The sequence below is a fragment of the Zosterops lateralis genome, assembly GCF_965231275.1.
Source record: "Zosterops lateralis genome assembly, chromosome: 1".
NCBI lineage: Eukaryota > Metazoa > Chordata > Aves > Passeriformes > Zosteropidae > Zosterops > Zosterops lateralis.
In genome coordinates, this window is record NC_139762.1 from 40,908,449 (window position 1) to 40,933,930 (window position 25,482).

Below are 25,482 nucleotides of genomic sequence, written 5' to 3' on the forward strand. Positions count from 1 at the left end.
ATACTGATTTTTTTCCCACTGTTGGAGACAGAACAGTAGGAGAGACAGTAGACAAGCTTGCCAAATATTGATCAGTGGGGTTATTTTGTTTCCTTTGGTCCCAAATGCTAAAAGAATCTCTGCAGCTTCTATTAATTTCAGGTAAGTTTACATCTTTGTTAAAATACCTATATAATAATACTCACTGGCAATGGATAGCCTTACTAATTGCTGGCAGGACTCACCAAAGCAAAGCAGATAAAGGGATTTTGACAATCTTTGTATATATGACTGCCACAATTCACTATAAAAATGAAACTGCTGTTCCCTGGCTCAGATATACAGGGATTTATCCAGTAGTGTCTTGAAAATCTTCAGAGGTAGAGTACACAACCTCTCACTTCCATATTTGACTGTTACAATGAAGGGAAAAAAATCGACATATATCAAGCTAGAATCTCTTTTGTTTCAGTATATGTCTATTTTCTCAGAAAAGTTCCAAAACCATGAATTTCAGTGTAGGGAATGAGAAAAAGCTTATATTTGGACACCATTTCTATGAACATATCTTCATTTTGCCAAACTACTGCAGGATAATTTGTGAGTGTTTGGAGACCGCTGTGAAAAAACCCTACATTTACTCTATAATCAGTTCTCTGAGTCACAGAAAGAGGAGGGAATAATAAAAGGGAGAGGAAAAAAAAAAAAAAAAAAAAAAAAAAAAAAAAAAAAAAAAAAAAAGCACCAGCATAATCCCCAAATAAAAAACAGAAAAGCAGTTGCTGCATATCATAATTTTTCTCTGGATAGTTTGCTGCAAGCTACAGATACACATTCATTATCATAGCTTCATAATTTCCACTAAAAACAATGGAAGAAGAAACAGGAGCCACAAAACTGACAGTTTGAATAAAGAGGTCCTGTGAATATAGCTGAAAGCTATTTGCATTTCTCACCCACATAAAGAATTCAACACAAGCCTTTTGGGGATATTCTGTCTATCCCCTGAGTGATGAAGCAGGAACAGGATTTTCAATCACTAGTTAAAATTTTACCTTCACTATTTTCTATTTAGAAATGGGAAAAGTAGGGCCAAGTAAGTCTATACTAATTTATAATGTTGTCATCTAACTCGCTATCATTTTTCTCCATACAAATTATGTTCAATATTTTTTGGGGAAAAAAAATATGCATATAATTTCTTATTCACAAAAGACATCTTTTCAGACATCCTAAACTTCTACTGATACTTAGAGAAAAATTCATCATTTACTCATCAGTTCCACCAAGTTTTAAAATGTACAGGGGTAGGGAAAAATTTACTACTTTCAGATGGCAATTTTACAGTGTGATAAATCTTCCTGCCACCAGGTGAGGAATGTAATTTTAAAATGGCTGAAGTCAGTTAAGAGAGGCCACTTTCATGTGTATAATTGCTCTCTCATCAGTGTAATCTCAACAGTTTCATTTCCTAGTCCAGCCATTGCCCGCCTCTGCCAGAAAGCTCTTCTATATTCATATAATTTCTTCTATAGAGAGGCAAAAACAATCCACAGTCAGTAATAGGCCACTAAGAACGGTAGGATACAGCAGACTGCATAATGCCTGCATAGTGTTTTTACTAATATCTTTCCAGAAAAACACCCTGGTTTGATGTGGAAAGACACTTTTCACTGCAAACAGTTGTAAATTTGTGTAGTCTGTCTCAATCTCAAATGTTAATGAGAATTGAGAAATGTGTAAAAACAAGATCCCAGTAATAAACCAGTGCAAATTTCAGTTACACTGCTGTACATCAATAGTTTAGAAACCTCACTAATTTACTGCTTCCTTTCAACACAATTCAGTACCTCTGTGCTTGAAATAGTCAAGAAGTTCCATAATTTACTTTCTTGGGTTCTTATTTTACACTTTTGAAAATAGAGATACAGACATCCAGTTAACATTCAGCAACAGATTTGTGTTTCTTTGAATTTATAAGCCTTCAAGCTTTTATGTGTGCCAACTTTATACAATACTGCTTAGCAATACCAAACATACTAACTTTGAAAAATAACTTATGGTCTCTAGCATTGTTCTAGAACACATGAAAAACTGCCACCAATTCACTTCAAATTCATCCTTGTCAAATATGAATATAAATCAACTTTTTTTAAAGGTTTATTCTATTGTTCTTTACTCCTATTGCTTTGTTAAACAAAACCAAAGAAACAAATACCTTCTTCATACCTAAATCATTAAAAACCCAAGGCAAAAGCATGTTCAGAACACAAGGTCCTCTTTCCAATTCCTAAGTGCTAAGAGGCACTTGTGATTACTTTCTCCCCCATCAAAAACTTAGAGCACATATGAAAATGTCTCCCCCATGGGGTAAGTTGTTTAGGCATTATATTCAAAAGATATTGAAAGCCAAGATGTTGTTTTGCTTCTGCTGTTCCCAGTTGCTCTCTTCCACCAGGGTCTGCTCTCCTGTGCCAGCACAAGTACTTCTGCAGCTGCTTTGCACATCCAAGACCTAAAATATTTTTGAGGTAGTTCAGTTCTCTAATCTAGCTCATCATTATCTATTTACACAAATGATTGTGTTTGCCCTGGAGTATGGCTGGTTTGGGTCGGGTGGTTGTCACTATTGGATTTTTCTGCATTGAATCATTTCATTGACACAGTTTATATCACAGCCTCAGAAACAACTGGTACTGGGAGAAGTTTTGGAGGCTTTTTCCATGGAAGAGAGATACTAAATAGGACTGCCAAGAAGTCAGCTTAAGAAATATAAAATCAGCTTTCACTGAAACACAACTTTCAGTTTGTTTTCATTTCCCTTTCCCTCAGTTGATCATTAGGACCCTTAGCTCCTAATGCTCAACTAAAACTCTCTTTTATCTTTACTAAGAAAAATTAAGTCAATCAAAATATAGCTATACAAAAAAATGTATAAGGAACTTCAGCATTTCTATTACCAGTTCCTCTTTCTGGGCATAAAGCCTATATTAAAGGCTGCTGAAAAGAGCAGAAGAATATTATTGTTAGGACTTGTTCTCATACTCAGAAGATCAGCAAGTTATATACAACTACTACATGTTCTCCCACCTTTGAACTGTGTACTTTTTTCTGCAAGAGCATACAACTCTGGCAACAGAGCTGTTTGTTGTGGCAACTTTATACTTTCACTGCTTTTTACACATATTAACTTCCAGTGCTAGAGAAAACAAATGTTAAATCTCTGCCCTTTCTGAATTTCACAGAGCAATGCAGCTCATTACACAAGTATCTTCTTAAAAACTATCTTTAAAACTGAAGGATATATTCAGCAGGTGTTTCCTGATTATGCTTCCCAAGGGACATCCATATCTAAATGTTCCCATGTTTGAACACACATCCTCAAAGAATTCCAGGTATGGAAATTGTGTACTTGCTAGGACATCATTTGCTAGGACACATTGGCTTAAGTATCAGTGGCAGGTAGTACAAAAAAAGAATTCTCATAATGTAAAATATCATAGGTTGAATGCATGGGAAACATCAAGATGACAACTTCCTCAATACGTGGTTAAGCCAGAAACAGTGTTGCTAATTCAATCTATGCTTAATTTGGCAATGTGGAACAATAAAATCAACAACAACAACAACAACAAAAGACAAAACAAACAAACAAACAAACACCAAAAAAAACCCACACAAAACCAAACAGGACAGAATCTGTTTTACCTATCTAAACTGAACTAAATTCTCTAGAACTATGAACATCCTCATTGATTTTTACATGTGTGTGTGTGTGTGTGCATATCCTTGTGTGTGTGTGCATATCCTTGTGTGTGTCAGTATATATGTACATGCACATCCATATGTGTATACATTTATACACAGTACTACTGCTCAAAGATGTGTTTTGGATCACCAGAATTTTTCAGACAGGATGTTTCATTTCAGAAACAAAGCAGTTTGGGAGCACTTACAGGATACAGTCGTATTGAGTTATATTGGCTATAAAAATTGGGAGAACTCTTAACATAGTGCAAGGGCCCAGGTCTCAACATTTATCTATTACAAGTAGACCACAAATATTCAAGTTTAAAGGGCTCTGATATGCATTCCCCCCCCAAATGAAGCATTTCTATACACTTTTTAAAAATTTACACAATGTGCTGCTTTGTGCTGATGTAGATTTAACTTTCTTCACAGTGGCTGGAATGGGGCTATGTTTTGGGTTTGTGCTGAACACATTTATGGTAAATATAGAGATGCGTTTGTTATTGCTGAGCTGGGCTTACACAGAGCCAAGGCCATTTTTGCTTTTTGTATTGCCATGCTGGCAAGGAAATTGGGAGTGCATGGGAGGTTGGAAAGTGACAGAATGGGACAGGTGACCCAAACTGACCAAAGGGATATCCCAGCCTGTATGCTTAGTATATACAGAAGGAGGAAGGGGGGGACAATTGGAATGGTGATTTTTGTCTGCTCAAGTTACTGGTACAAGTGATGGGGCCCTGCTCTCCTGGAGATGGCTGAATACCTGCCTGCCCATAGGAAGCAATTAATTAATTCCTTGCTTTGCTTGCATGCATGGCTTTTGCTTTCCCTATCAAACTGTCTTTATTTCAACCTATGAGTTTTTCAGTTTTCATCCTTCCGATTCTCTCCCCAGTTTCACTTGTGGCTGCATCAGGCTTGCTTGGTGGCTGGGGTTAGACCATGAAACAGATCTATTGGCAATGTTTTTTGCCCCTCATCAGGACAGGGTGCAGAGGTATATTCGAAAAAGATATAATTCCTTTTGTATTTGGCCTTCTCATCTATATACCATATCTGTTGATCTGGAGAAAAAACTTGCTGGGAGTCAGTGTGTAAAACTACTATTCTTTCTAGGCCTTCATTAAAAAAAAAAAAAAAAAAAAAATGTTTCAAGGACAATTTTAAAAGCCTTGCAGCCTCTATCTGAAAAGGTGATGTTTACATCAAGCCAATTCTTCCTTCAGCTATCTTACTATTACTAAAGAATTTCCCAAAGTACCACCTTTCACACTGTAATAAAAATACACTTATCTAATTAAACTCAAAATATGCACAGCTGTTTCAACTTTTTTACACTTTTGAATTTTCAAGATTATTATATGCATCTTTGAGTAAGTTATAAGAACAAATCAAAGCACCCTTCATTTGTAATTTAGTGTTCCAGTATTACATACGGAACTTCTGGGAGGCTTAAAACAGAAAAACACATTAAAGTTCTAATTTACATCTATTATTTCTTCTGACACATCATGGAACAAAATCGAAAACAACAAGAGGAAGTATAAGCCACATTCTGAAACTTGCAAAAATTTCCCTTTGATGAGATTTGTTATTTATATTATCAAAACCAAGCATCACTGCACAGTCCACACATGATGTCATACATTTATATGAAAATATCTAGCAAATTGTCAAGCTGTCAGTTTTAAAAGAAATGCTGTAACAAATTGCATCTGTAAGCTCTGGCAAAGTGCTATCTGTACACGTAAAACCTGAAGCACTCATATTCTAAAAAGGTACTCCTAACATGCATCTGGCAGATTCTTCTAAGAGTTTCATTCCAACTAGAAATGTTTTTCTGTGAATTAATATCCCAATTTCCTGTAAAATATTTAAGGAACTGCCTTAAGTCTGTAACTGCATAAACAGCTCAAGAAAATATTTTTTTCCTTTTATCTATGGAACAGGAACCTGAACAGTTAAAAGATGGTAAAGGATTTTGCTTACTGAGATATATGCTTAAAAGCTGGATAACCAAGCTTATCAAGAAATTACATTAATATTTCTATTTTAGAGGGAAACATGGAAAAGTAAGTATCTGCAAAAAGACAACACAAGCAGTAGCAAATCCTATTCTACAACAACTCTAAAATAAACCTGATCTGTGATAACTGATTTCAAAGAAGGCATCAATTTCACCTAACTTTAAACTCCTCTAAGAGATTTATGCTCAGATACCTCTGTAGCAAATGAAGAGAGATAGACACATTAGGTGGTTGATTCATCTCATCAACTAAACATAACTGTTCAAGGTAGATGGGATGAAATTCATTATCCAAATGCCTATTTTTTTTCCATTACTTTCAGTAATCATCTAGCTGCTTGACTTGGATAAGATGCCCAGCTTTTAAATTGCTGATGCATATAAGCAAGATGAATCCCAGCCACACAGAGTCTTCCTTCTGACAGTAACTTGTGTCTCACAGTAAGGTATGAATTAGATGACTTTGCAAGTATTTGGATTTGCTGCAATCGCATTCATTATGGATTAAATGGAAAAACAAAAAGAAAAATCCAGAAAGAAAATAGATAGATTAAAATTTTACCTGAAAAAGATGGTGACTTCATTGTTTTCTTTTGCATAGAATTTAAAATTCTCAAATCTTAATAAAGTCTGTTGATCCAGATGCCCCCAACAGCCATCACAAAAGTCAATAGATGAAATAAGCACACAGGCTCATAACATAATAATCTATATATATATTTTATTGTATTTTTTATTTAAATGTATTGCTTCCTAGATCACAAATATCAACTGAAAAAGTAAGGTTATGTGAGAATCTGAACAAAGACTAAAAAGAAGGAAGAGATTTGAGACACCACCTCATTCTGTTCAGCTCACTACCAAACCACAGCAATGAGCACCCTTGAAAAATAGACCAGAAGCAAAATAGGACAAGACACCTAAATGGAACTGTCACATGATCCAGTCTTGAGAAAAAAAACATTTAATTCCACAGTCTTCGTCTCAAAATTATCTCTAAAAATCTTTTCAGGAATAAGCTAAAGCTTTTATCAATTCTTCTTGAGATAGAAAATAGAGAATCAACATACACATTAATTTGTAAATAATAAATTACATTTAAATATCCTTCTTCTCCCAATTTAATAACTTAGCACCTTCTCTATAAAAATACACAGACTACCTGTCTGCAAGTGGGATCACATAGTTATTAACACTGTGCTACCTCTCTAGTCATAAAACTATTTACCCCTGCTTGTGTAGATTAAATTGTGGAGAACCTAGACAGACACTGGGCATTAACACAAGAAAACAGCTTTCTTCAACAGAATAGATAGCAAATGCAGATATATGGGTCTGTCTGAAATCAAGGGATATTTAAACTCAAAGTCCTTCAGCTGGAATAGATAGAAAAAACCAAAGAAAGACTAAGTTTGAACAATCCTTGACAGAATTTTAAAATCTGGCTTCTATGAAAAAGCAAGCAACTGAACAAAGGCCACACCAGAAACTAAATCACAAGACCCAAATGAAAAGAGCAAACAGCTTTAACTGACCATCAAAGAAATGGTAAAATAGCAAACAGGCACTTTAGGAAACATCCAAGACAGCAAGATGACACATAATGACACAAGAAATTCAAACAGAACTATATACTGAGCAGAAAAGTAAAGCAAAGCAAGAAATAGTAAAATTTAGAAACAGTAAGGATTTGCCAAGATATTAATACGGCTAACATTTTAAATATAGAATAGAATGGGAAAGGCAGAAATAAACTCACCAAAACTATTCTAAGTCCTGCAGTTCAGATGCCATAAGAACACAGTTTATCTTAATGTAACATTAACATTGTAGCATTAGCATTAACATTGAACATCACAAAGTAAAAGAATTCCAGCAAACAAATGCCAGTAACATTGGACTAAAAGACATTTACAAGATGATAAATTAGTTTGACGAAATGACTAATCTCATTCTAATAAAAGCATTCATTAGCATTATTATCTCTTCCAAAGAGATAATAACGTAATAATTATTATAGATTAAAATAATTGTTTTATGATTTATAAAGTTCTACAGAAAAAAATATTTCCAAGAAGTACATTGTTGATTTATAATGTACTATGGCAGTAAAACAGTACTTTTTTTTTCCCCTCAAGATAGCAGTCTAAAGTCATCATGGAGTCTATAAAATTATTACATGCTACACCCTACCCCTCAGCACTAAAGTAGAAGCTTCTCTGGAAGCTGGATCAGCACCACTCACTTGATAGAAGAGAAGTACAGAAAACTGTTTTTGCACTCCCTTTCATGCACACAATCTGTGCTATGACTTTAAGCTACTTAAAAGCTTTTTTGAGTACAATTCTACTCAGGATAGGAAAAATACATAATGCAGACTAGTGCATGTTACTTATGAAGTGGCCATCTTTCTTTTAGTCCAAGATTTATATTTTTCCCCTTCTCTTCTGTCTAGAATTAAGTTATCTCTTATGGCAAGAATTGTATAATTGCCATTGGGACATTTTCCCGGAGATAAATATAATATCTTCATGCTTTCTTACTTTGTTTCACAGAATTTCCAGTATTACTCCCAAGTGTAATGCTATCTCACACTGGACATGGTATCAAGTTCATTTCAAATGTTAGGTGACAGTAAACTAGACAAACTTCTTAATTAATAAAAACTATATAAAATTAAATCATTTGAACATCTTTTTGTAAGGCAGTCTCCTCAAGTACTTATAATGTTCTTCCTTGAGGTCTTTTTAGTCACAAGGTGCCCATAATGAAGCATAATGCTCCACAGAGAGTTGTTCTATGGGTTACACATGGGGACAGTACTGCCTGCCTGTCCAACATATATCATCCCTATGGATTCCATCTCCAATTGCACTGGACTTTTTGCTGACACATACTATTATAAACTTATGTCTACACTACAACTAAATAATCACAATTGTACTTCATTGCTGTTTTTCATTCTCAGAGTGAACACTTGTATTAATGAACTTTCACAAGATCCTCTGGTAAAAAATCAGTATTAATACACTGAAAGGATTATTTAACTTGTGTTACCTTTCTATTCAAATCAGCAAATCCCCTCCAGGAGCCATCTGTCCCATGAATGGCAAAACTAGCACAAGACCAATTTTTCACTAGTTTAATATTTTCCCTTACTATTACATAGTACCTTCGGTTTGTGATTCTTCATTATTTAAACACACCAAACTACTGTCACACAGCAGCATATATGGCAGCTTATTTCTCCCCAAGATTGAATTGTTTTGCTCCTTGCTATCCATCACCAAATTTTCATCAACATTGAAAGAACCTAAACTCTCAAACTTGCTTGATATTGGTTAAATGTTTCAGATTCTATTTTTGGAGGAAGAAAGAACTACTGGGAAATCCGGTAATCAGTTTGACCAAATAGCATCAAAAAGGCCAAAAATAAAGTATGTATGAAAGTACAACACACCCCCTTATCTTAAATTACCTTTCCCAACACAAACATGCTTTAAATAAGTGAAAATATTATGTCACCACAATAAGCAATGCAGCCACTGCAGGTCCCTACACAAGAAATCATACCAGAATATTGATTTATGCAATGCTCTTACAAGATATGGTCATAAACAGCAGTGACCAGTACTAGAAGAGAAATCTGGTTGACATAACACAGTATACAGAGTGTGTAATCCATAAACAGAAACGAAGATCAAGGAACATTCTCTCCTCCACAGCAGAGATGAGGGACACATGTAAAATAGTACCTCCAATTCCCACTGAAATGGGAGTTTCCTAAAAACACCACAGCAAGAAAACTCCACAACATTAGCACAAAAAGCTAAATAAAGATCATTATTCTGTGCATCAGTTTTCTAACATTTTAAAACAATTTTGTTTCAGAAAGATCAAGTTAGCTCACCAGCTAATGTAGAACTTTTTTGTCTGCTTCTTAATGACACCTGAGGGATCTACTCCTAGCTTCTCAACACCTTTTAAAGATCAGTCAAGTTCTCAAGGAATTACGGTGAGATTCTCTTATTCCATCCAATCTCAAAATTTACTTAATTTCCCAGAGTTCACCTAAATTGTCTCTATACATATACAATTATATACATCTCTTGATCTGCTGGCAATATATCTTCTCTTCCTAAATCATAATCCTTTTTTTGAAACAAAAAATTGGAAGGTATAAATGACAGGAAATATCATTCTCTATAACCATGGACAATTGCTGTCTCTTCTGTGAAGTCCTTTGAGACAGTACAATAATAAAGATTGTCACCACTAACTTGGAGCAGATTGTTTCTAGTGACTTATGAGTTGGGAAAAGGCTTCAGGATTCATTACCAATTCCCTAAAGCAGTCTTTTCCTCAACTTTTAATGTATTAAGTGTAAACACATACATTTGGTATTCTAAACATACACTTTGTTGAATTTTTTTAGTTCAGGGAGATAACCAATTAAAAGGAATTTAATTAGTGGGATAGTAGAATACAACCTAGTATGAAGTAAAATTAAAAACCATCACGATTATAAAGCATAATTACATAAGCCCCTTTCTAAACATAAAACAGTGTCTGCAGCTATTTTATGATGACACAAGGTTCAAAAAATTGCATTAGTGAATTGACTCAGTCAAGCCCAAATACAAACAAGTTTGGTACATACAGTGATGTGTTTTTATCTGAACCATTCGGCATAACACTGCTTAGTCAAATTTAAACAATAAGCATCAAATGCTACTTTTGACATTTATTGTTTTGTTTCTGTACTATATTGTCTGCTCCAAAAGGGTGGGTTGCATCTCAAACTACTCAAAACTATTACCTGTCAATTCAAAGAAAGCAATTTCTGCCCTTCTAAGATGAAAATGCTCTCTCACATCTAATTCTCTTTTTTGTTCGGGGTTTTTTTGTGCATTGGTAGGTAGGCAGTACTAATTTTTTGATTTCTTAATAGCCTTTAACATCTACTTAAATCATACAAAAAAACCCCACTAAAAAGTCTAGTCCAAGCACTGCTTAAGTCCATAGGCTCTAATTTCTCCTTCAAGACTTGTGCTAAAATAGTGTGTCAGTTTACCTAATTCCTTGTGAAGAGGCTTCTGTTTCAAAAAGCCCCCTGTCACACACAGCACAAACCAAACACCTTGAAAGTGGCCTCCAGTGCATGGTGCTGTTTGCAAAGCCTTTTTAGCATTCTTAAATTATTATGACATTGGAAAGACTAATATCTTAGCCTGTCATTTTAAATATTAGTCAAGCATATATTTTAAATCTGTGACATCTGTACTATCTCCTTGTTTGTTCTCTTTTCTGACTGCAGACAGACAAGGATCACAGCTTCCATGATTCTCTGCCTGTGGAGTAGAACTGACAAGTAATGTCCCAATAGACCACTTACTTGAGAGACTGCAACATGTAAGAGGCATAAGGGACATTTTATCCTCAATCCTGCATCTGAATAACTGGGTAAAGAGGTGGAAAAAGACCTGTCAAAGTTCTAGCACTGATATGAACTCCCATGTACAAAGACAGGGTATGACAATAATAATAAATATAATATAACCAAAAATTATATTTTAAAAATTATTTAAATCTACAGAACACTATTCTCAAATAAAAAATTCCTACAAAATATTAAAAACCCAAAAGATATTAGTGAAAACAAAACAGGCATCTAACAGAAGAAAAATAAGACAAAAATGTAGATGGGATAAGAAAAACTACAATTCAGTGAGCCTGAGGGCCACAGCAGCATGGTTTTGACATCTCTGACACCTCTATTTTTAAACTGGTGTTTAAAAGAGCAGAATAACTTCTCATCAACAGTTATAAGTGAACAAAACAAATTGGTTATTTTAGAGAAACTGAAAAAGATGGCACATAACTAGTTACACCAAACTCTTGGTACACTTTATATACCCAAACTATCACTCACGGATCCAATGTCACTCAGAGATTGTGCTATGCTTCAGGAATATTTGGAGAACCAATTAAGGCAGCCTTGCAATCCCCTTACCTTTGCTCACTGAGAACTATAAGCATTAGTCTTCCAAGGTATGTGACTTGAATATTTAACATATTACAAGGTCTCACTCTTGAAGCCATTATTTTAGGATTTAGGAATTTCTAGGGAGTGTCAATCATTATCATTCTGGCACTAGGAATTCACAATCAACAATTTCAAAAATGGCAAAATGAATTATGTTCAACTGCCAAATGCCTGAGCTCTTGACTCACTCTTAATTCATAGGAGCAACCATTAGCTCCCCTGATAACCTGGAGCCCTTAATTACTTATCACAGCCTGCAGGCCAAAACATTCTCACAGCTATAAGGCCATCACATGTGGTGGTAGTAATTGATACTGTTTACACACATCTTTTTATAATTTAAATACACATTTCTTTATCTATAAGGATATTCTATATATAGATAAATAAGTTACTACACTGCTACAGTTCCTTTTTCTAGCAACTTAACCCACAGTAACCACCATGTGTTAAGAACAGGCAACATCAAAACAGGCAGGCAACCAACTATTGTAGAGTAGCTTGTGACTTGCACATTGTTCCTTACTCCATGGAAACTTCCCTATCTGCTCCAAGAGTAACCATGAAGATGGAAGCCACTGGACTAAAACTCATATGCAAGAATACTTAACATGAGTATAGGATGGTTCCCACTACTGATGCAAGTTTGCAGTTTTCTTGCTTTTGCTTTGCAAGCCCAAATTCAGCTACAATAATTAAAAAAAAAAAAAAAAAAAAAAAAAAAAAAAAAAAAAAAAAAAAAAAATATTTACATCTCACATCTCAATAGCCACCTTCTCTGTATGACAATCAGTGCTCAGTCACAACAGCTGAAAAGTTTGGGGAGGGTGGAAGAGAGGTTTGGGATTTTTTTTTTTAATCTTTTACATTTCACAGAACTGGACCATATTATCTTTTCATCTCCACATTCATCAGCAACTTAGACTTGAATCAGGCCTATCGGCTTCAAAAATACTATAAGCACCTTCTAATGGTTTCAATCTAAACTATTTGACCAGTTTCAGGTTTCTATTAATATATTTCAATAAATTGTATGACAATGGTATGTATCTAATAAGCAGTGGTCTAATGCTAATCTCTAATAATCTAAATTTATGGTAATTATTTTTCTTGCCTTGAAATTATGACAGTTGGGAAGGGTGGACTTTCCAAGAAATTTAGTTTTAAAGGAGCATGGGGTGGGGTGGGGGGTCTAATAACTTGATAGTTCATGTTCAAAGATGCAATTTGGTAAGAAATAATGGTGACTCTTAGCCTTATCTTGTGAAAAAAAGCTGTAGATTTAGATGATCAAATAATTATGTTAATATAAGTTCCCTGTGTAATTATCTTTCACTAAATGTCACACACAGTCTTTAGAGATTATATTTTTAATCAAAGTTCCATGCAAACAGTTCAAATTTATTTTTTCCAATTCAATACTTTCCTGCTGCCTCCACACAACAATGGAGCTAAGATACATGACACTTCATTAAGTCTGAACACAAAGAGCAGAAAACATTATTGTACTTGATAAACCCTGTTAATAATTTTTGTATTACAATATTACTTCAGAAGAAGGTTTGTGTTGTAAATAATATTGTTTAAATTCTTGAATTCAGAAAGGGCCTTTGATAAGAAAGCCAAATCAAGACATTCAAGCCACAGATCATTTTTCTTTGAACTAAATGTCCAGAAAAGGACTAGCTCTGCAATGCTTAGAAAATGTAAATAGAAAGAATGTTAAATTAACAGGGTGACCAAGAAGCCTCCCTTTTCCCTTGAGTTAAGGCAGTCCTCAGGCAGCTCACTCCAAGAAATATTAATCCCCAAAGGACCAGAGGTTTTTGAGTGTTGCTACTTCCCTGAATTAATTGGGGTGAATCATCCTAAATTCCTTCCTTTGGAATTCTTCAAATAATATTTGATGAAGGAAGAGTATTGAGACATTACAACAATCAATAAATTCAGTTCCTGTTGCTTGAAAGCTTAATAAAGAAAAGAAGAGAGCTGAACACCTCAGTTCTGGAAATAATAATTTATTTTAATACAACATGAGTGATTATCTGGAGAAAAAAAGAAAGCAAGGCAAAAAAATTCCAGATAGAGTAAATACGTTCTTTTCCTTGTAAGCTCAGGTCCTCAGAAATGGAGGGATAAAACCCTTTCACTGGAATTTACTTTTTCCACATTCAGCTAATCTTTATTGGCACCTGCAAGAAGCTCCTACATACAACTGGTGCTGCCAGAGCTAAGGAATGTAAAGCCCAGGACGATCAGCTTTCCATTAAGCACAATTTTTTTTCTTAGCTTTTTCAAGCCTATAATGGAGATTCCAATGAAAAAGAACTGCCAACTGTTGAACTGCATCAAACTAGTGAAGTTGATTCTTCTAATTTATTTAAGCATCTGTCTTAAAATATAAATTGGGCTACAACTTTTAATACTCCATGATTATTTGGTATGTTGGTAAAGTTGCTACAATAACAAACAAATGAAATAACTTCTGAGAATTGTGACAGGCCTGTCTCATGTATCATCAAATGAAGATATGACCATATCTTAGGAAGGAAAATAGGGTGACCTTTATTAATTAGTTTTAATTTTTTAAAATTTGTTAAAAAATAGTCAAGCAACCATACAAGACAATCTTCAAACAGGGAGAAAAAATTAAAACAATATGATGTTGTCATAATCTTTTAGATTCTGATCACCCTCCTTCACTTTTTTCACTTGTTTACACTGTTTAGAGTTACAGAATAAGGGATAATGAAGCAAGGTGGTTTCAAAAAAGATTAACAATCTGTGGAAGAGGACATGAAGGAAAGACAGAACTATGAAAATAGGAGCAGGCTGACTTGGCTAGTTTCTTAACCTCTTACTTTAATGGTCTTGCAGCTTTCATGATACCAAATTACAGAAACTATCTAAACCTTAGCAGTCTCTTCAAATGAGCAATTTAGATACATACAATGGCTTTTTACTCTTTTTATTAAGAGAATCTGGATTTTCATTTGCTGTTTCATTGCCCAAAATTCTCACCTAAATTTATCTTCTCCAGTATAAAGAAGACAAAAATTATCCAGATACATCTTAACAACACTGACTTCATATTTGCAAGTTTGTTGCCTTACTTTATATCTGAACCCTATTCAGAACTGCCATTAATTTCTCCTAAAATCAAATACACACAAAGACCAAAAGCACAGCAAAAAAGATTACTAACAGAGTGTCAAATTCATCCCATATATGAACTTCAGACCTCACATCAGATTTTCACCATATATACCCACTGAACAGTTTCTTCTTCTACCCTGAAAGGTTCAGGGTGAGATAAAAACCCTTTGCTTCTCTTCAGGAAGTTTGCAATTGTAATCAAGCAAGTTTGTTGTTAGCAACTTACTGAGTTACAGTGATTTGGAGTATAAAATTAGAACTTAAATTTTATTTTCTATAAAAACATATGCTAAGATCAAGACAATTTGCAATTTAATCAACAATAGTACATACTTATTCTATTTTTCCCCATCAATAGAATGTGAACAGAATTAACTTCATTCCCAAATAAACCTTTTAGCTATTCTATCATTCTCCTTTCTGTGTGCTTTTATTAATGATTTGTAAACAATCTACTGCTGAATTTGTGAAGCTTGTAACTTCTGCACTAGGAATCTAAGCATTGATCCACATCTAGAACTGAGATTTGTGGAGAGATGTGATCACATACCGATTTCCAGAATGTTTGATTTACAAAGTGAATATAAAAAAGTAGAAGATTCCACTCAGCCTATTATGAAAATAGCTTTAAAGATAAAGTGTTACAAGGACTACCTTGAACCTCAGTGCAAAGGGTAGCAATTCTGATTATCAATATTAGTTAACTGAGCCATGTAATCTGCTAAAAAAATAGCACTGATTCAAGTGAATCTGAGCTGTGACTGACACACAACAGACACTTCATATATCCACTTTATCTCATGGCCACTGCTTCTCTGGGCATGGAGCAGAATCCAGAGCCAGTAGGTGTTTTATACGATGCACTCAATAAACAAATATTCTGAATTACAAAGCTAATAGGTATCCTTCTTCCAGCACCCAGCAACTCTTCGAACTTTCCAAGTCACATTCAATTAACCATTCTGACACTCCATGACTGCCTGCTATGATTAGAAGTTTATCCAACAGGTGAGTTGTCTCAAAACTAGCATTCTACTGCTATATAATCCTAGGTTCAGACCCATACAGATCCTTCCAGCTGCTCTTTTATCATGTGTATTAAACATTAAACAGAACACACTTCCTAAAAGAGAGTATGGTACCCTTCACAATTCTCCTTGATATCAGCTCTGAAAGGTGTCCAAGTGATTCCACACAGCCCTCTGACCATCGAGGTCTAAACCTTGCTGCAACTAAATGACACTGAGGAAAAGTGATGATGTACAGAGTCCTCTATTTTGTCCTACAAACAGATGCAGCTATGGAACTCGAGACAGAAATACACTGTGCTAGAAACAAAATACAGCTGCAGTAAAATATAGCTGCAATAAAAGTAGATACACATTTTCAATTTAGAACTGTAACTTCTCAATGTCTTATATAAAAGGCTGGGCAGATTAAAAGGAAAGCCACAGATAATATTGGTTCAATGAATCTCTAAAACCCTATAACAAAACAACTTTCATCCAGGCTGCACCTAAAATTACACCTTTTTTTGTGTGTGTCTGAAACAATACATCAAACTTTCAATCTCACCAGAGATGCACAGTTCTGGTAATACTTCTCTATTAATTTAGAATGAGATGTTTTATGAAATTGCAGGTTGGCATGACTTAATATTTATATTTTCATAGCATTGGTAGCTGAATCAATTATGATTAAATGCTGTACCAACATAACAGATGGCAGTTATGGACCCTTTCCTATGGAATTTATGTCAGAAATTAAACAGAAAATGAGTAGGGTGGGCAGTTCTAGAGACTACAAAACAACACCACGCCTAAAGTTCTTTACAGTCAGAAACAGCCTGGCTAAGATGAGATTGTAAATGTCTGTTTATATTTGAAAAAACGCACAACTTTAAAGAGCCTGAAAAAGATTAGGATAATTCAAACTTAATTGACATGTGTAAAAGATGTCCTGAGAAATACAAAACAAATTATACAATCTTCACATTAGAAGGAAGCATCTCCTGGGCTTAGAACTTTCATTTGTGACTTTCATAAGTTTAAAAACAAAAGAATAAAGAATATCTGAATAAAGAAAGTATCTAACCATACACATTACTTAAGAAAATACTGTGTGACTATAAATTTTCAAAAATTCTTCACACTATTATAGTAGAATGGTTTGGATAGGAAGGGACGTTAAGATTATCAAGTTCCAAACTCTCTCCATGAGCAGAGACACTTTTCACTACACCAGGTTGCTCAGAGACCCATCTAAGTTGACCTTAAATACTTCTAGGAATGAGATCCAAAACTTCTCTGGGCAACCTGTTCCAGAGCCTCATCACCTGACTCTGCCCAGTAAAGAATTTCTTCCTCATATTTAATCTAAGTCTACTCTTTTCAGTTTGAAGCCATACTCCCTTTTCCTGCCACTACAGGCTCTTGTAAAAAGACCTTCTCCAGCTCCCTTATAGTCCACTTTACATACAGAAAGGTGATCTAAGGTCTCCCCAGGGCTTTTTCTTCTTCAGGCTGAACAATCCCAACTTTTTCAGCCTTTCCTCATAGGAGAGGTGCTTCACTCCTCTAATACAACCTTCTTCTGGACTGACTCCAACAGGTCCATATCCTTCTTGTGCTGAGGACCCAAGAGCTGGACACAGTACTTCAGGTAAGGTCTCACAGAGCATGTGGTATTATCTCAGGTATTTCTTTTTCAGTAAGACCTATACACATGATATTCAGACACTATCCCTAAAAGAGGTCTCTCAAACCTAATCTTGCATTGTGCCAGGCCAGCTGCAGAGTTCTTTGTATGAATTCTTGTTTTCTTTCATCACAGGTCCCTGCCTACCAAGTTCTGCTGGAATTGTTTTACAAGGGCCACCTGTAGAACGTTTCTCCATGAAATTAGGACAAACAAGCATAATTCTTCAGCAGGTTTATAATTTTCTGCTCTGACAGCAAGGTGGGAGTGTCTCCCACCCTACGCACTCCTATCCTTTTCAACCAACATAAAAGCAGAAACTGTATAAGAGATCTTCAAAGCATTTGGAATGTGAGTGGTCCCATAGTATGAAATGCCTATCTGTGAGTCCAAGTATTTTCTTAAAGCAGTTCATTGGTGTGCTGTTGCAGAATTAAACTCTGAATCTCTAGGCCTTCCTCCAGTGTATTGATCATTTCACTATGTGTTTTTTTAATCAAAATGTACCATAAGAGTCTGAAACTAAGGCACATCTCTAAAGGCAATATTTTTTAAGAATGTTAGTTACGGATGAATGATCTGCCTTTGTTATACTGTCAGCCTGCAGATCCTCATAGTGAGAGATTAACAAGAGTTACTATTTCCAGAAGGACTGGAAAAAGAAGGAAAAGAAAATAGAGCAGTATCATAAGATTCTTTTATAAAACAAAGTAATTTCAGCCATATCCCACTTACATAGTCACACAACACTGCTTCACAGGTAGTCCCCTGGAACATTACTCTAGTTAGATGAAGGCAAGTTTGGGTCAGTTTTCAGATTTGAAAGACTCCAGAAAATTGAATTCTCTCTATTTAGGATGACTGTGCAGCTTGCAAACACAGAAGTACAGTTTTTAGTAGATCTTAGAGTAGACCTTCTCTTTTTATAAAAGCTTACATGATGAATTCAATTCAGGGATTTCTCAGCATTTTAACATATGCTTCACGTTCATTTGACATTTTGTAGTAACTTTGTCATGATTTAACCCCAGGCAGCAACTGAGCACCACACACTCAATTTTTCACCTTCCCCACTGGGAAGGAGAATAGCAAAAAAAGAAAATAAAACTCATGGGTCAACCTAAGAACAGTTTGATGACTGAACTCTATCCCAACCAAAACCAGGACAAACTTTCACCAAGAACACTTCAAGTGTACTAAATATTTATTTATCCTCAAGTATTGTGTGATATAATCATTGAGATCCCAAATGCTCCAGTCTTTGGTGTACATGGACTATATGAGTTAGGAAATATACCATAGCATGCATCTATATATTACATACTGACTACCATCAGAAAGAAAGGAAATTAGTCTTAATTTCATCAAGGTTGTAAAAAAAAAAACCCAAGGCTTAATCAAATTCAGAAATAATAGATAAAAGTTCTTCAGCTCTCTCCAAAAATTCAATAGGTAGTACACTTGTACTAGTTATAGGACTAAATAAAGTATTTGTTTAAATACTGCAATAGTTTTGAACTAATTGCTGTAGAAATGATCCAAATAAGATTCTGTTCTTCCAATTCTCCTGAACTCCTGTAAATCTTTGACAGAAATATAAATCAAGGGCAATTTTGAGCTTACACTTGAAATTACATTTAGACTTCTCCATATTTAGAATGCACTGAAGATAAGGAAAGGTTGTTGAGACAAGAGTGCCCCTCAGTGGCAGTATGTTGATATAAAATACAATTATATGATACTTTAAAATCATATTTTGAACATTTATTTTCATCTCTCAAGGACAAATGCACCATTACATCACATTCTTTCAAAACTGCATCGTTACTAAGAATCCAACGGGGTTTAAAACATACAATTTAATAATGAGTGAATTTAAATATGTACACCACGAGGTAAAAATATTTACTGTGAAACAAAAGTTGCCAAATATTTATAACTGAGTGTTTTGTGGATGGGTGTGCACATGTGTCCACAGTTTACCATTATATTTAAAGAGGAGAGATGGAATTTTGCATAAAGACTTCTCACAACAATTCTCAGCATTCAAATTGTTTATTTTCTTCTGTGTCACAAGCAGTAAGAAAACATGCAGTAGTTCTTTGCGAACATCAAAAACTACAGGATCTGAATCGCCTGGAAGGCTTGCTGTGTGTACCAGCTTGTATTAATTTGCTCAAAGACTAAAACTATGCCAAGCTCTGCACTGTTGACACACATATTGCTTTCAAAGTCTGTCCCAGAACCTGCCTAGGTTCCTTCCTCCACACTGTGGTGGTTACAGAAGAACATATCAAGAATATTCACTACTACAGATGTATAAGCACCTCTCTGCTGCTGATCTGGGAATGACTGAAAGATACTGAACATTTTCATGGCAGAACTGCAATAGCATAAACAGGTGTTATACTTTGTATGTTCATTAGCACTTGTTCTATAATCTGGTTATTTCAATATTCTTTTAAATAAAAACATAACTATAGTTTAAATATTTTAAAGCTACATCATCTCCTCCATCACATTTGCCATCCACAGCTGTAAAAACTATAGTCATGACTGATGACACAAAAATTGCATTAGCAATTATTTTACTTCTGTGCCTCGGGAGGTCATGGAATGGATCCGCCTAGAAACTATGCTAAGGCTCATGTAGGACAGGGAGGTGAAACAATGTACACAGGAGCTACTAATCTACAGCAGAGACTTATTATTAAATATAGAGTTTATTATTGAAACTTACTTCAGAACCTCCTAAATAGTACACTTATTTTGCACTAATGTTTTAGGATATTAAGCCTCTAACACTAAGATATAGGAGTTTAAGGCCCTTTAAAAAGTCAGACTTCAGCCCCCAGTGGTTGGGTATTAATACAAATGCCAATCCTCCAAACAAGTAGAAGTACTTAAAGTCAATGCACCTTCTGAATTTCCAATAATTTTACTTTTTTTCTTAAGGTACTTTCTTTTATGATTGTTATCACTGTATCTGAGTTTATTCTTGTAATGCACTAAGGGATAGGATTAATATTTGTCTGCATTTGAAGAATCATGACACCCATCTTAGAATTTTTTGCCAAGAATCATAGTCTAAAAGATTAAAAGGACAGAGAAAAGCAAAAGCTAACAGATAAGAGGCAACAATTGATTAGTTAGGTACTTCTGGAATAAGTAGAAATGCAGAAGATTAGGCATTTAGAAAATTCAAAAGACAGTAAATTAGTCCAGATTTTTCAAAAATTTGTCACCAACCATAAAAATTCATTATAAACTGAGGCACTTTCAGTACAAAATCCACTTTTAAAAAATAACACAAAAGTCATATATATAATTTTAGAAATTTATGATACATAATAAAAATATACAGAAACAGTACTAACAAGCAGACCTCCTGGACACTCTGATTATTGTTCTAATGACACAAATCATACTAAGATTTCACATGGCCTTTGTAGCCAACTGGTGAAATGGTCATCTTACTAGTAAAAATGCGTAATTGATGGAAAATATTTTGTCCTTATTGATCCAAATGTTCCAGTAACACTTCTAAATACAACAGTCTGATGAGAGTCAGACCCATAGTGAAGGAATGGAGGGCTCAGAGAAAACATTTAACTGCTTCCAGTTAATTGCTACAATCCAGGGCTGCAAATTGCACCTGCTAATCTTCAGGGTACAAGTGTGTTTTATTGCCAGCAGTGTTACATCTGTCCTCAACATATATAAGAGGTTGATTCATGGGGGGAGAAGGAGCCCACACAGATGGGTCTGGCATGCACACGACAGAAGTCCCATCACTGAACACCTAATCTTGTAGACTGGCACTGATGCAATGCAGAGATGACTATCTGTTGTGGAAAGGACAGAAACTGCCCATTACAAAATAAATGACAGTTAATTATTTTTTTCTGATTGGACTTTTGAAAGCTATCCTACAAGAGTTTCACAAAACATATGGTTAACATACCTTTTAAAAATATGTCGACTTCTTTCCATACTGAAGAGAAATCTCCAGGCTCTGAAAACATAAGACTACAGTAAAAGCACTTCAATTAATGAGAGATTTATAACATATGTGGAAAAGCCACTGATAAACAACAAGGATTCCCCTTGACACCTGACACAGTTTCAAACTTTTTATTTAAATGAGAGATTATCTTATTAACCTGATAAAAAAGGGAATAAAAATTTATTAAGTTCCTCCTGTATTTTGAAAGTTTGGAAGGACATTTAGGGGGGAAACAAGTGAAAAAAGAAAAAAAGTTGGTGACAATAGCTACAGCACATGCTGCGGCATATCTAAATCTTAATAATCTCTTTTCAACTGCAGAAAGCTCAACATTTGAGACCTGCTTTCTTTTCCAACACTGAAAAAGGTAAATGTAATCAGTGGGTTTGTACTGTTGCAATAAAAAAAGCAATTTACTGAAAAAATGCAGTGTGGAATGCTGGAAGTTCTAACAGGGACAGAAAATAAGAGATTATTCAAAATTTTGACCCTATATTTGTCATATTTACAGAGAACTTTATGTAGCTGAGCTTCTTTCTTCATATATACCTTCACTGCAATACAAAGAAAGTTCTTTAAAACAGCTACTTGCAGGTGGTTAACATGTATGCTTTGATGCAATTCATCTTTAGTTCTATTTGTCAAGACTCAATGATATGGCACATTCATAGCTGAGCAAACAAAGATAGTTATGAATTAAGCTCACTTAATATAGTAGTGTGGCAGAAAGAAGCTGAAATTTTAATAATTGAAAACACACACAATGGGACAGTGAAGAAATCAGACCAGCATTGCAAGAATTCTAAGAAAAACATCTGTGAAAATCAAAAAGGATATTCCAATAGCTGCAACTGTATTTCATACCAGTAACATTTTTAAAGGCAATACAGGTAGCAGTATGAGAGGTTTCATAAAAATATACTTCTTGCACAAAATAGACTTAGTTTTCATACATGATCATTAAGTTCATTATTAATTCATATGGCTTCATGTTTAACACAAGTACAGCTGCTTAGTAGCTCTTGTGAGTTATTTCCAACACATTCTGCTGGAATCTAAAAATCTCAGTGGGTATAAATTAAACCCCTTACAGTTTTGTGAGGCAACTGTACAGAGCATATGCTCCAGTTTGTTAGACTGCATGTTAGTTTCATATACCTACCCTCCAGGAAGGTTTGTGTTTATCTCATTCTTAAGATTATTTAATTGAAGTGCATTATAAAACCTCATGGCAGTAGAAAGGTATCTACTACCCTGAATCTGCCCTTCAATTCTAATCTAGAAGAACTGTGATGCAAAAGATGACACTAGAATGATTTTTTATTTTTTTTTCTTTTTTTTTTCTGGTGGAGATGCCTTTCTTCATTGTCCAAGCACACCTACCTGATTAGATAGTGGAGTAGCTGTATACCTTAGTGGCTCTGTCAGAACAAAGACCATGTGAGAGGCAGGTCAATGAATGCATTCAGCTGTGCTAAGGACTTCGCCAACTAGAGCAGCAGCAGCTGTGCTCATCCCTGAACTCCCAGGCACTACATTCCCATATCTTAGAGAGACACTCACCACTGCATAGAGCCTGAGAAAAGCTACCAGCTAAGTAATTACTACTGATAACCTTTAGCCTAATATGATGCAAACCAGTACATTTACGGTAAAATTACATGCAAAACCAAGAGCCATTCTATGCTTATTTGGCTTATATTTATTCTAAACTTCAATGTTCTCTATTTTATATGCTGTCTTCATGTATTTTATTTGACATCTACAGTAAAGTGCTCCAGAAATAAACTCCAGATATTAGTAGAGTGTCAAGTCTAGAGTGAGTTTCAAGAAAGATCAAGGCTCTATAAAGAAGATCTGATGCCAGATAGCCTGAAAAGCTAGAGGAAATATTATCACAAGAAAAATATTGACTTTCCTTTACATTATATGATGTACTAGAAACAAAGTAAATCAGAACAGAAATTGAATCTCTATTTAACTTTTAGTTCCTGGGCTATTTGTTGTTTGGGGTAGGGGTTTCCCCTTTAAATATGATTTTTTTGTACTGTACTTTAAAATAAACTTAAATACATAAAAAATTCTCAGGGACTATTGGGACTTTCACTGTGCAATGACAATAAACAGAGTTACCTGTAATAAACTGGCTTTTTCAGCATTCCTTTCTGTATTTGGTAAAATCAGCTTTGCTATTGTATATATTCCATTTGCCTGGAAACAGAAAAAGGTCAGCATTAATAGTGCCCCTTTGCATGCAAACCACAAATAAAAATCAATGTTTGGATAAATCAGAAGCTAATACCGATGGACAAGTTCTCAACATCCTATTGTACACCTAAAATATAAGCTTAAATGTGTATAAGAATTAAATCCATTACATTTAAACTGATACCACAAAGAGAAGCAATGCTTCTATGTCTGGAGGTGAAGGAAATTGCAGCAATATATCTCCTGTCACCATGTGATACCATATTTTGAATTGTCAGGAACAAAATTCAAGTCTCAATAAAAAATAAATTGGAGAAACATCAGAAGTGATAGCCTGAGAAGTCTGTCTATGCCTTCAGTAGGATTTTGTGAAAACCAGACTGATTTCCACTTCCATCTTCATGCAACCATGTGTCCTTCACTGCTCTATCCACTTTGTAGGTGTACGTTTCCACATACATTTGTATGTTTCCACATACATTTGTATGTTTTTTGTATGTTGAATTAGCTATTTTAGCAATAACTCCATCATTATTTGTATTGTCAGTTAGCAAAGGGAAAAAAATGCAGGAAGTTTAAAAAAGAACAGAGATCTCCTATTAAAAAAAATAAGTTAAAGAAAACAATAAAGTCACTGCAACCTGGTTAAAGTCACTGTTTAAAAAATAAAAGATCATGGTCCAAACTTCCACAAAGGATGAAATTATATTCATAGAGTTCAACTGTCAGCAGAGGCAACCAGGCACACCCAGCCAGGATGGAAGGTGGGCAGGTGGGCAGCAGTCATCCACAGAACCATCTTCTCATTAATGGCATTAGTATTGCAAGTAGCACTGACAGCATGAACTTGTAAAGTCCATCTGTGGAACTCCAAGGGCCTAGTCCCACAGATAACACAAAAATGCACAATTCTTCTCTAGTATAGTTTGAATATTATGCTTGGAAAGTGATTGGATATATCCCTTAAAATGTTTATATAAGACTTTCATTAACTGCAATGAAGGTGGACTTCCCATAGAAAATATGGCAAATGATATCCATTTCCACTTGAAGCAAAAAAGTTCCATGTGTTTTTAATGCAACATGTGAATTCAGATTCATATCTGAATCTAAAAGTATCCTTAGCTGGCACTGAACTTCATAATCTTCCTGTCTACATTCAAATTTTAACTCTTACATATAACTTTTGATATACATATAACCTAAAAAATTTTCAAACCCAGAAACTAAATAAAACCTTTTCATATATTAATTTTTTTCTATTCTTAGTCACATATAAGGTCATTTATATAGTTATAGTTATATAGTTAAGCATGAAATTTTAAAGACCCCCTTCAGAATTTTAAATGTGATAAGTGATGTATTATCAAATTTGAAAGTCTGTCAGTTTCTCACTGAAATTCAGTAATGCTTTGCTAGCAGTCTTGGCCAAGATGATTAAACAATTGAAGGAATTTGATGATTTTCTGGTGAAGAGCATGTGGGATTTGACTCAGCTTCTGACATAAACTACAGCAGCTCTAGGTCTTGCAATTTTACTGTTTATATTGGGCATCCCAGGAACTGTCAGGGCTCAGCATGCTTTCCATCTAACCACTCAGGTCTGCCAGGAGC

At 34.8% G+C, this 25,482-nt stretch overlaps 1 protein-coding gene across 1 annotated transcript in view; it reads right to left on the bottom strand.

Moving 5' to 3' along the window:
* The window catches only part of NEK10 (NIMA related kinase 10), a gene marked incomplete at both ends in the record, with an annotated part of 78,365 nt that overhangs the window by 44,167 nt on the left and 8,716 nt on the right, over positions 1 to 25,482 (bottom strand). Inside the window, 4 exon segments of the mRNA XM_083879037.1 lie at positions 12,408 to 12,410; positions 12,413 to 12,564; positions 21,619 to 21,683; positions 23,794 to 23,871. Of these exon segments, the coding sequence (XP_083735163.1) occupies positions 12,408 to 12,410; positions 12,413 to 12,564; positions 21,619 to 21,683; positions 23,794 to 23,871 (298 nt within the window).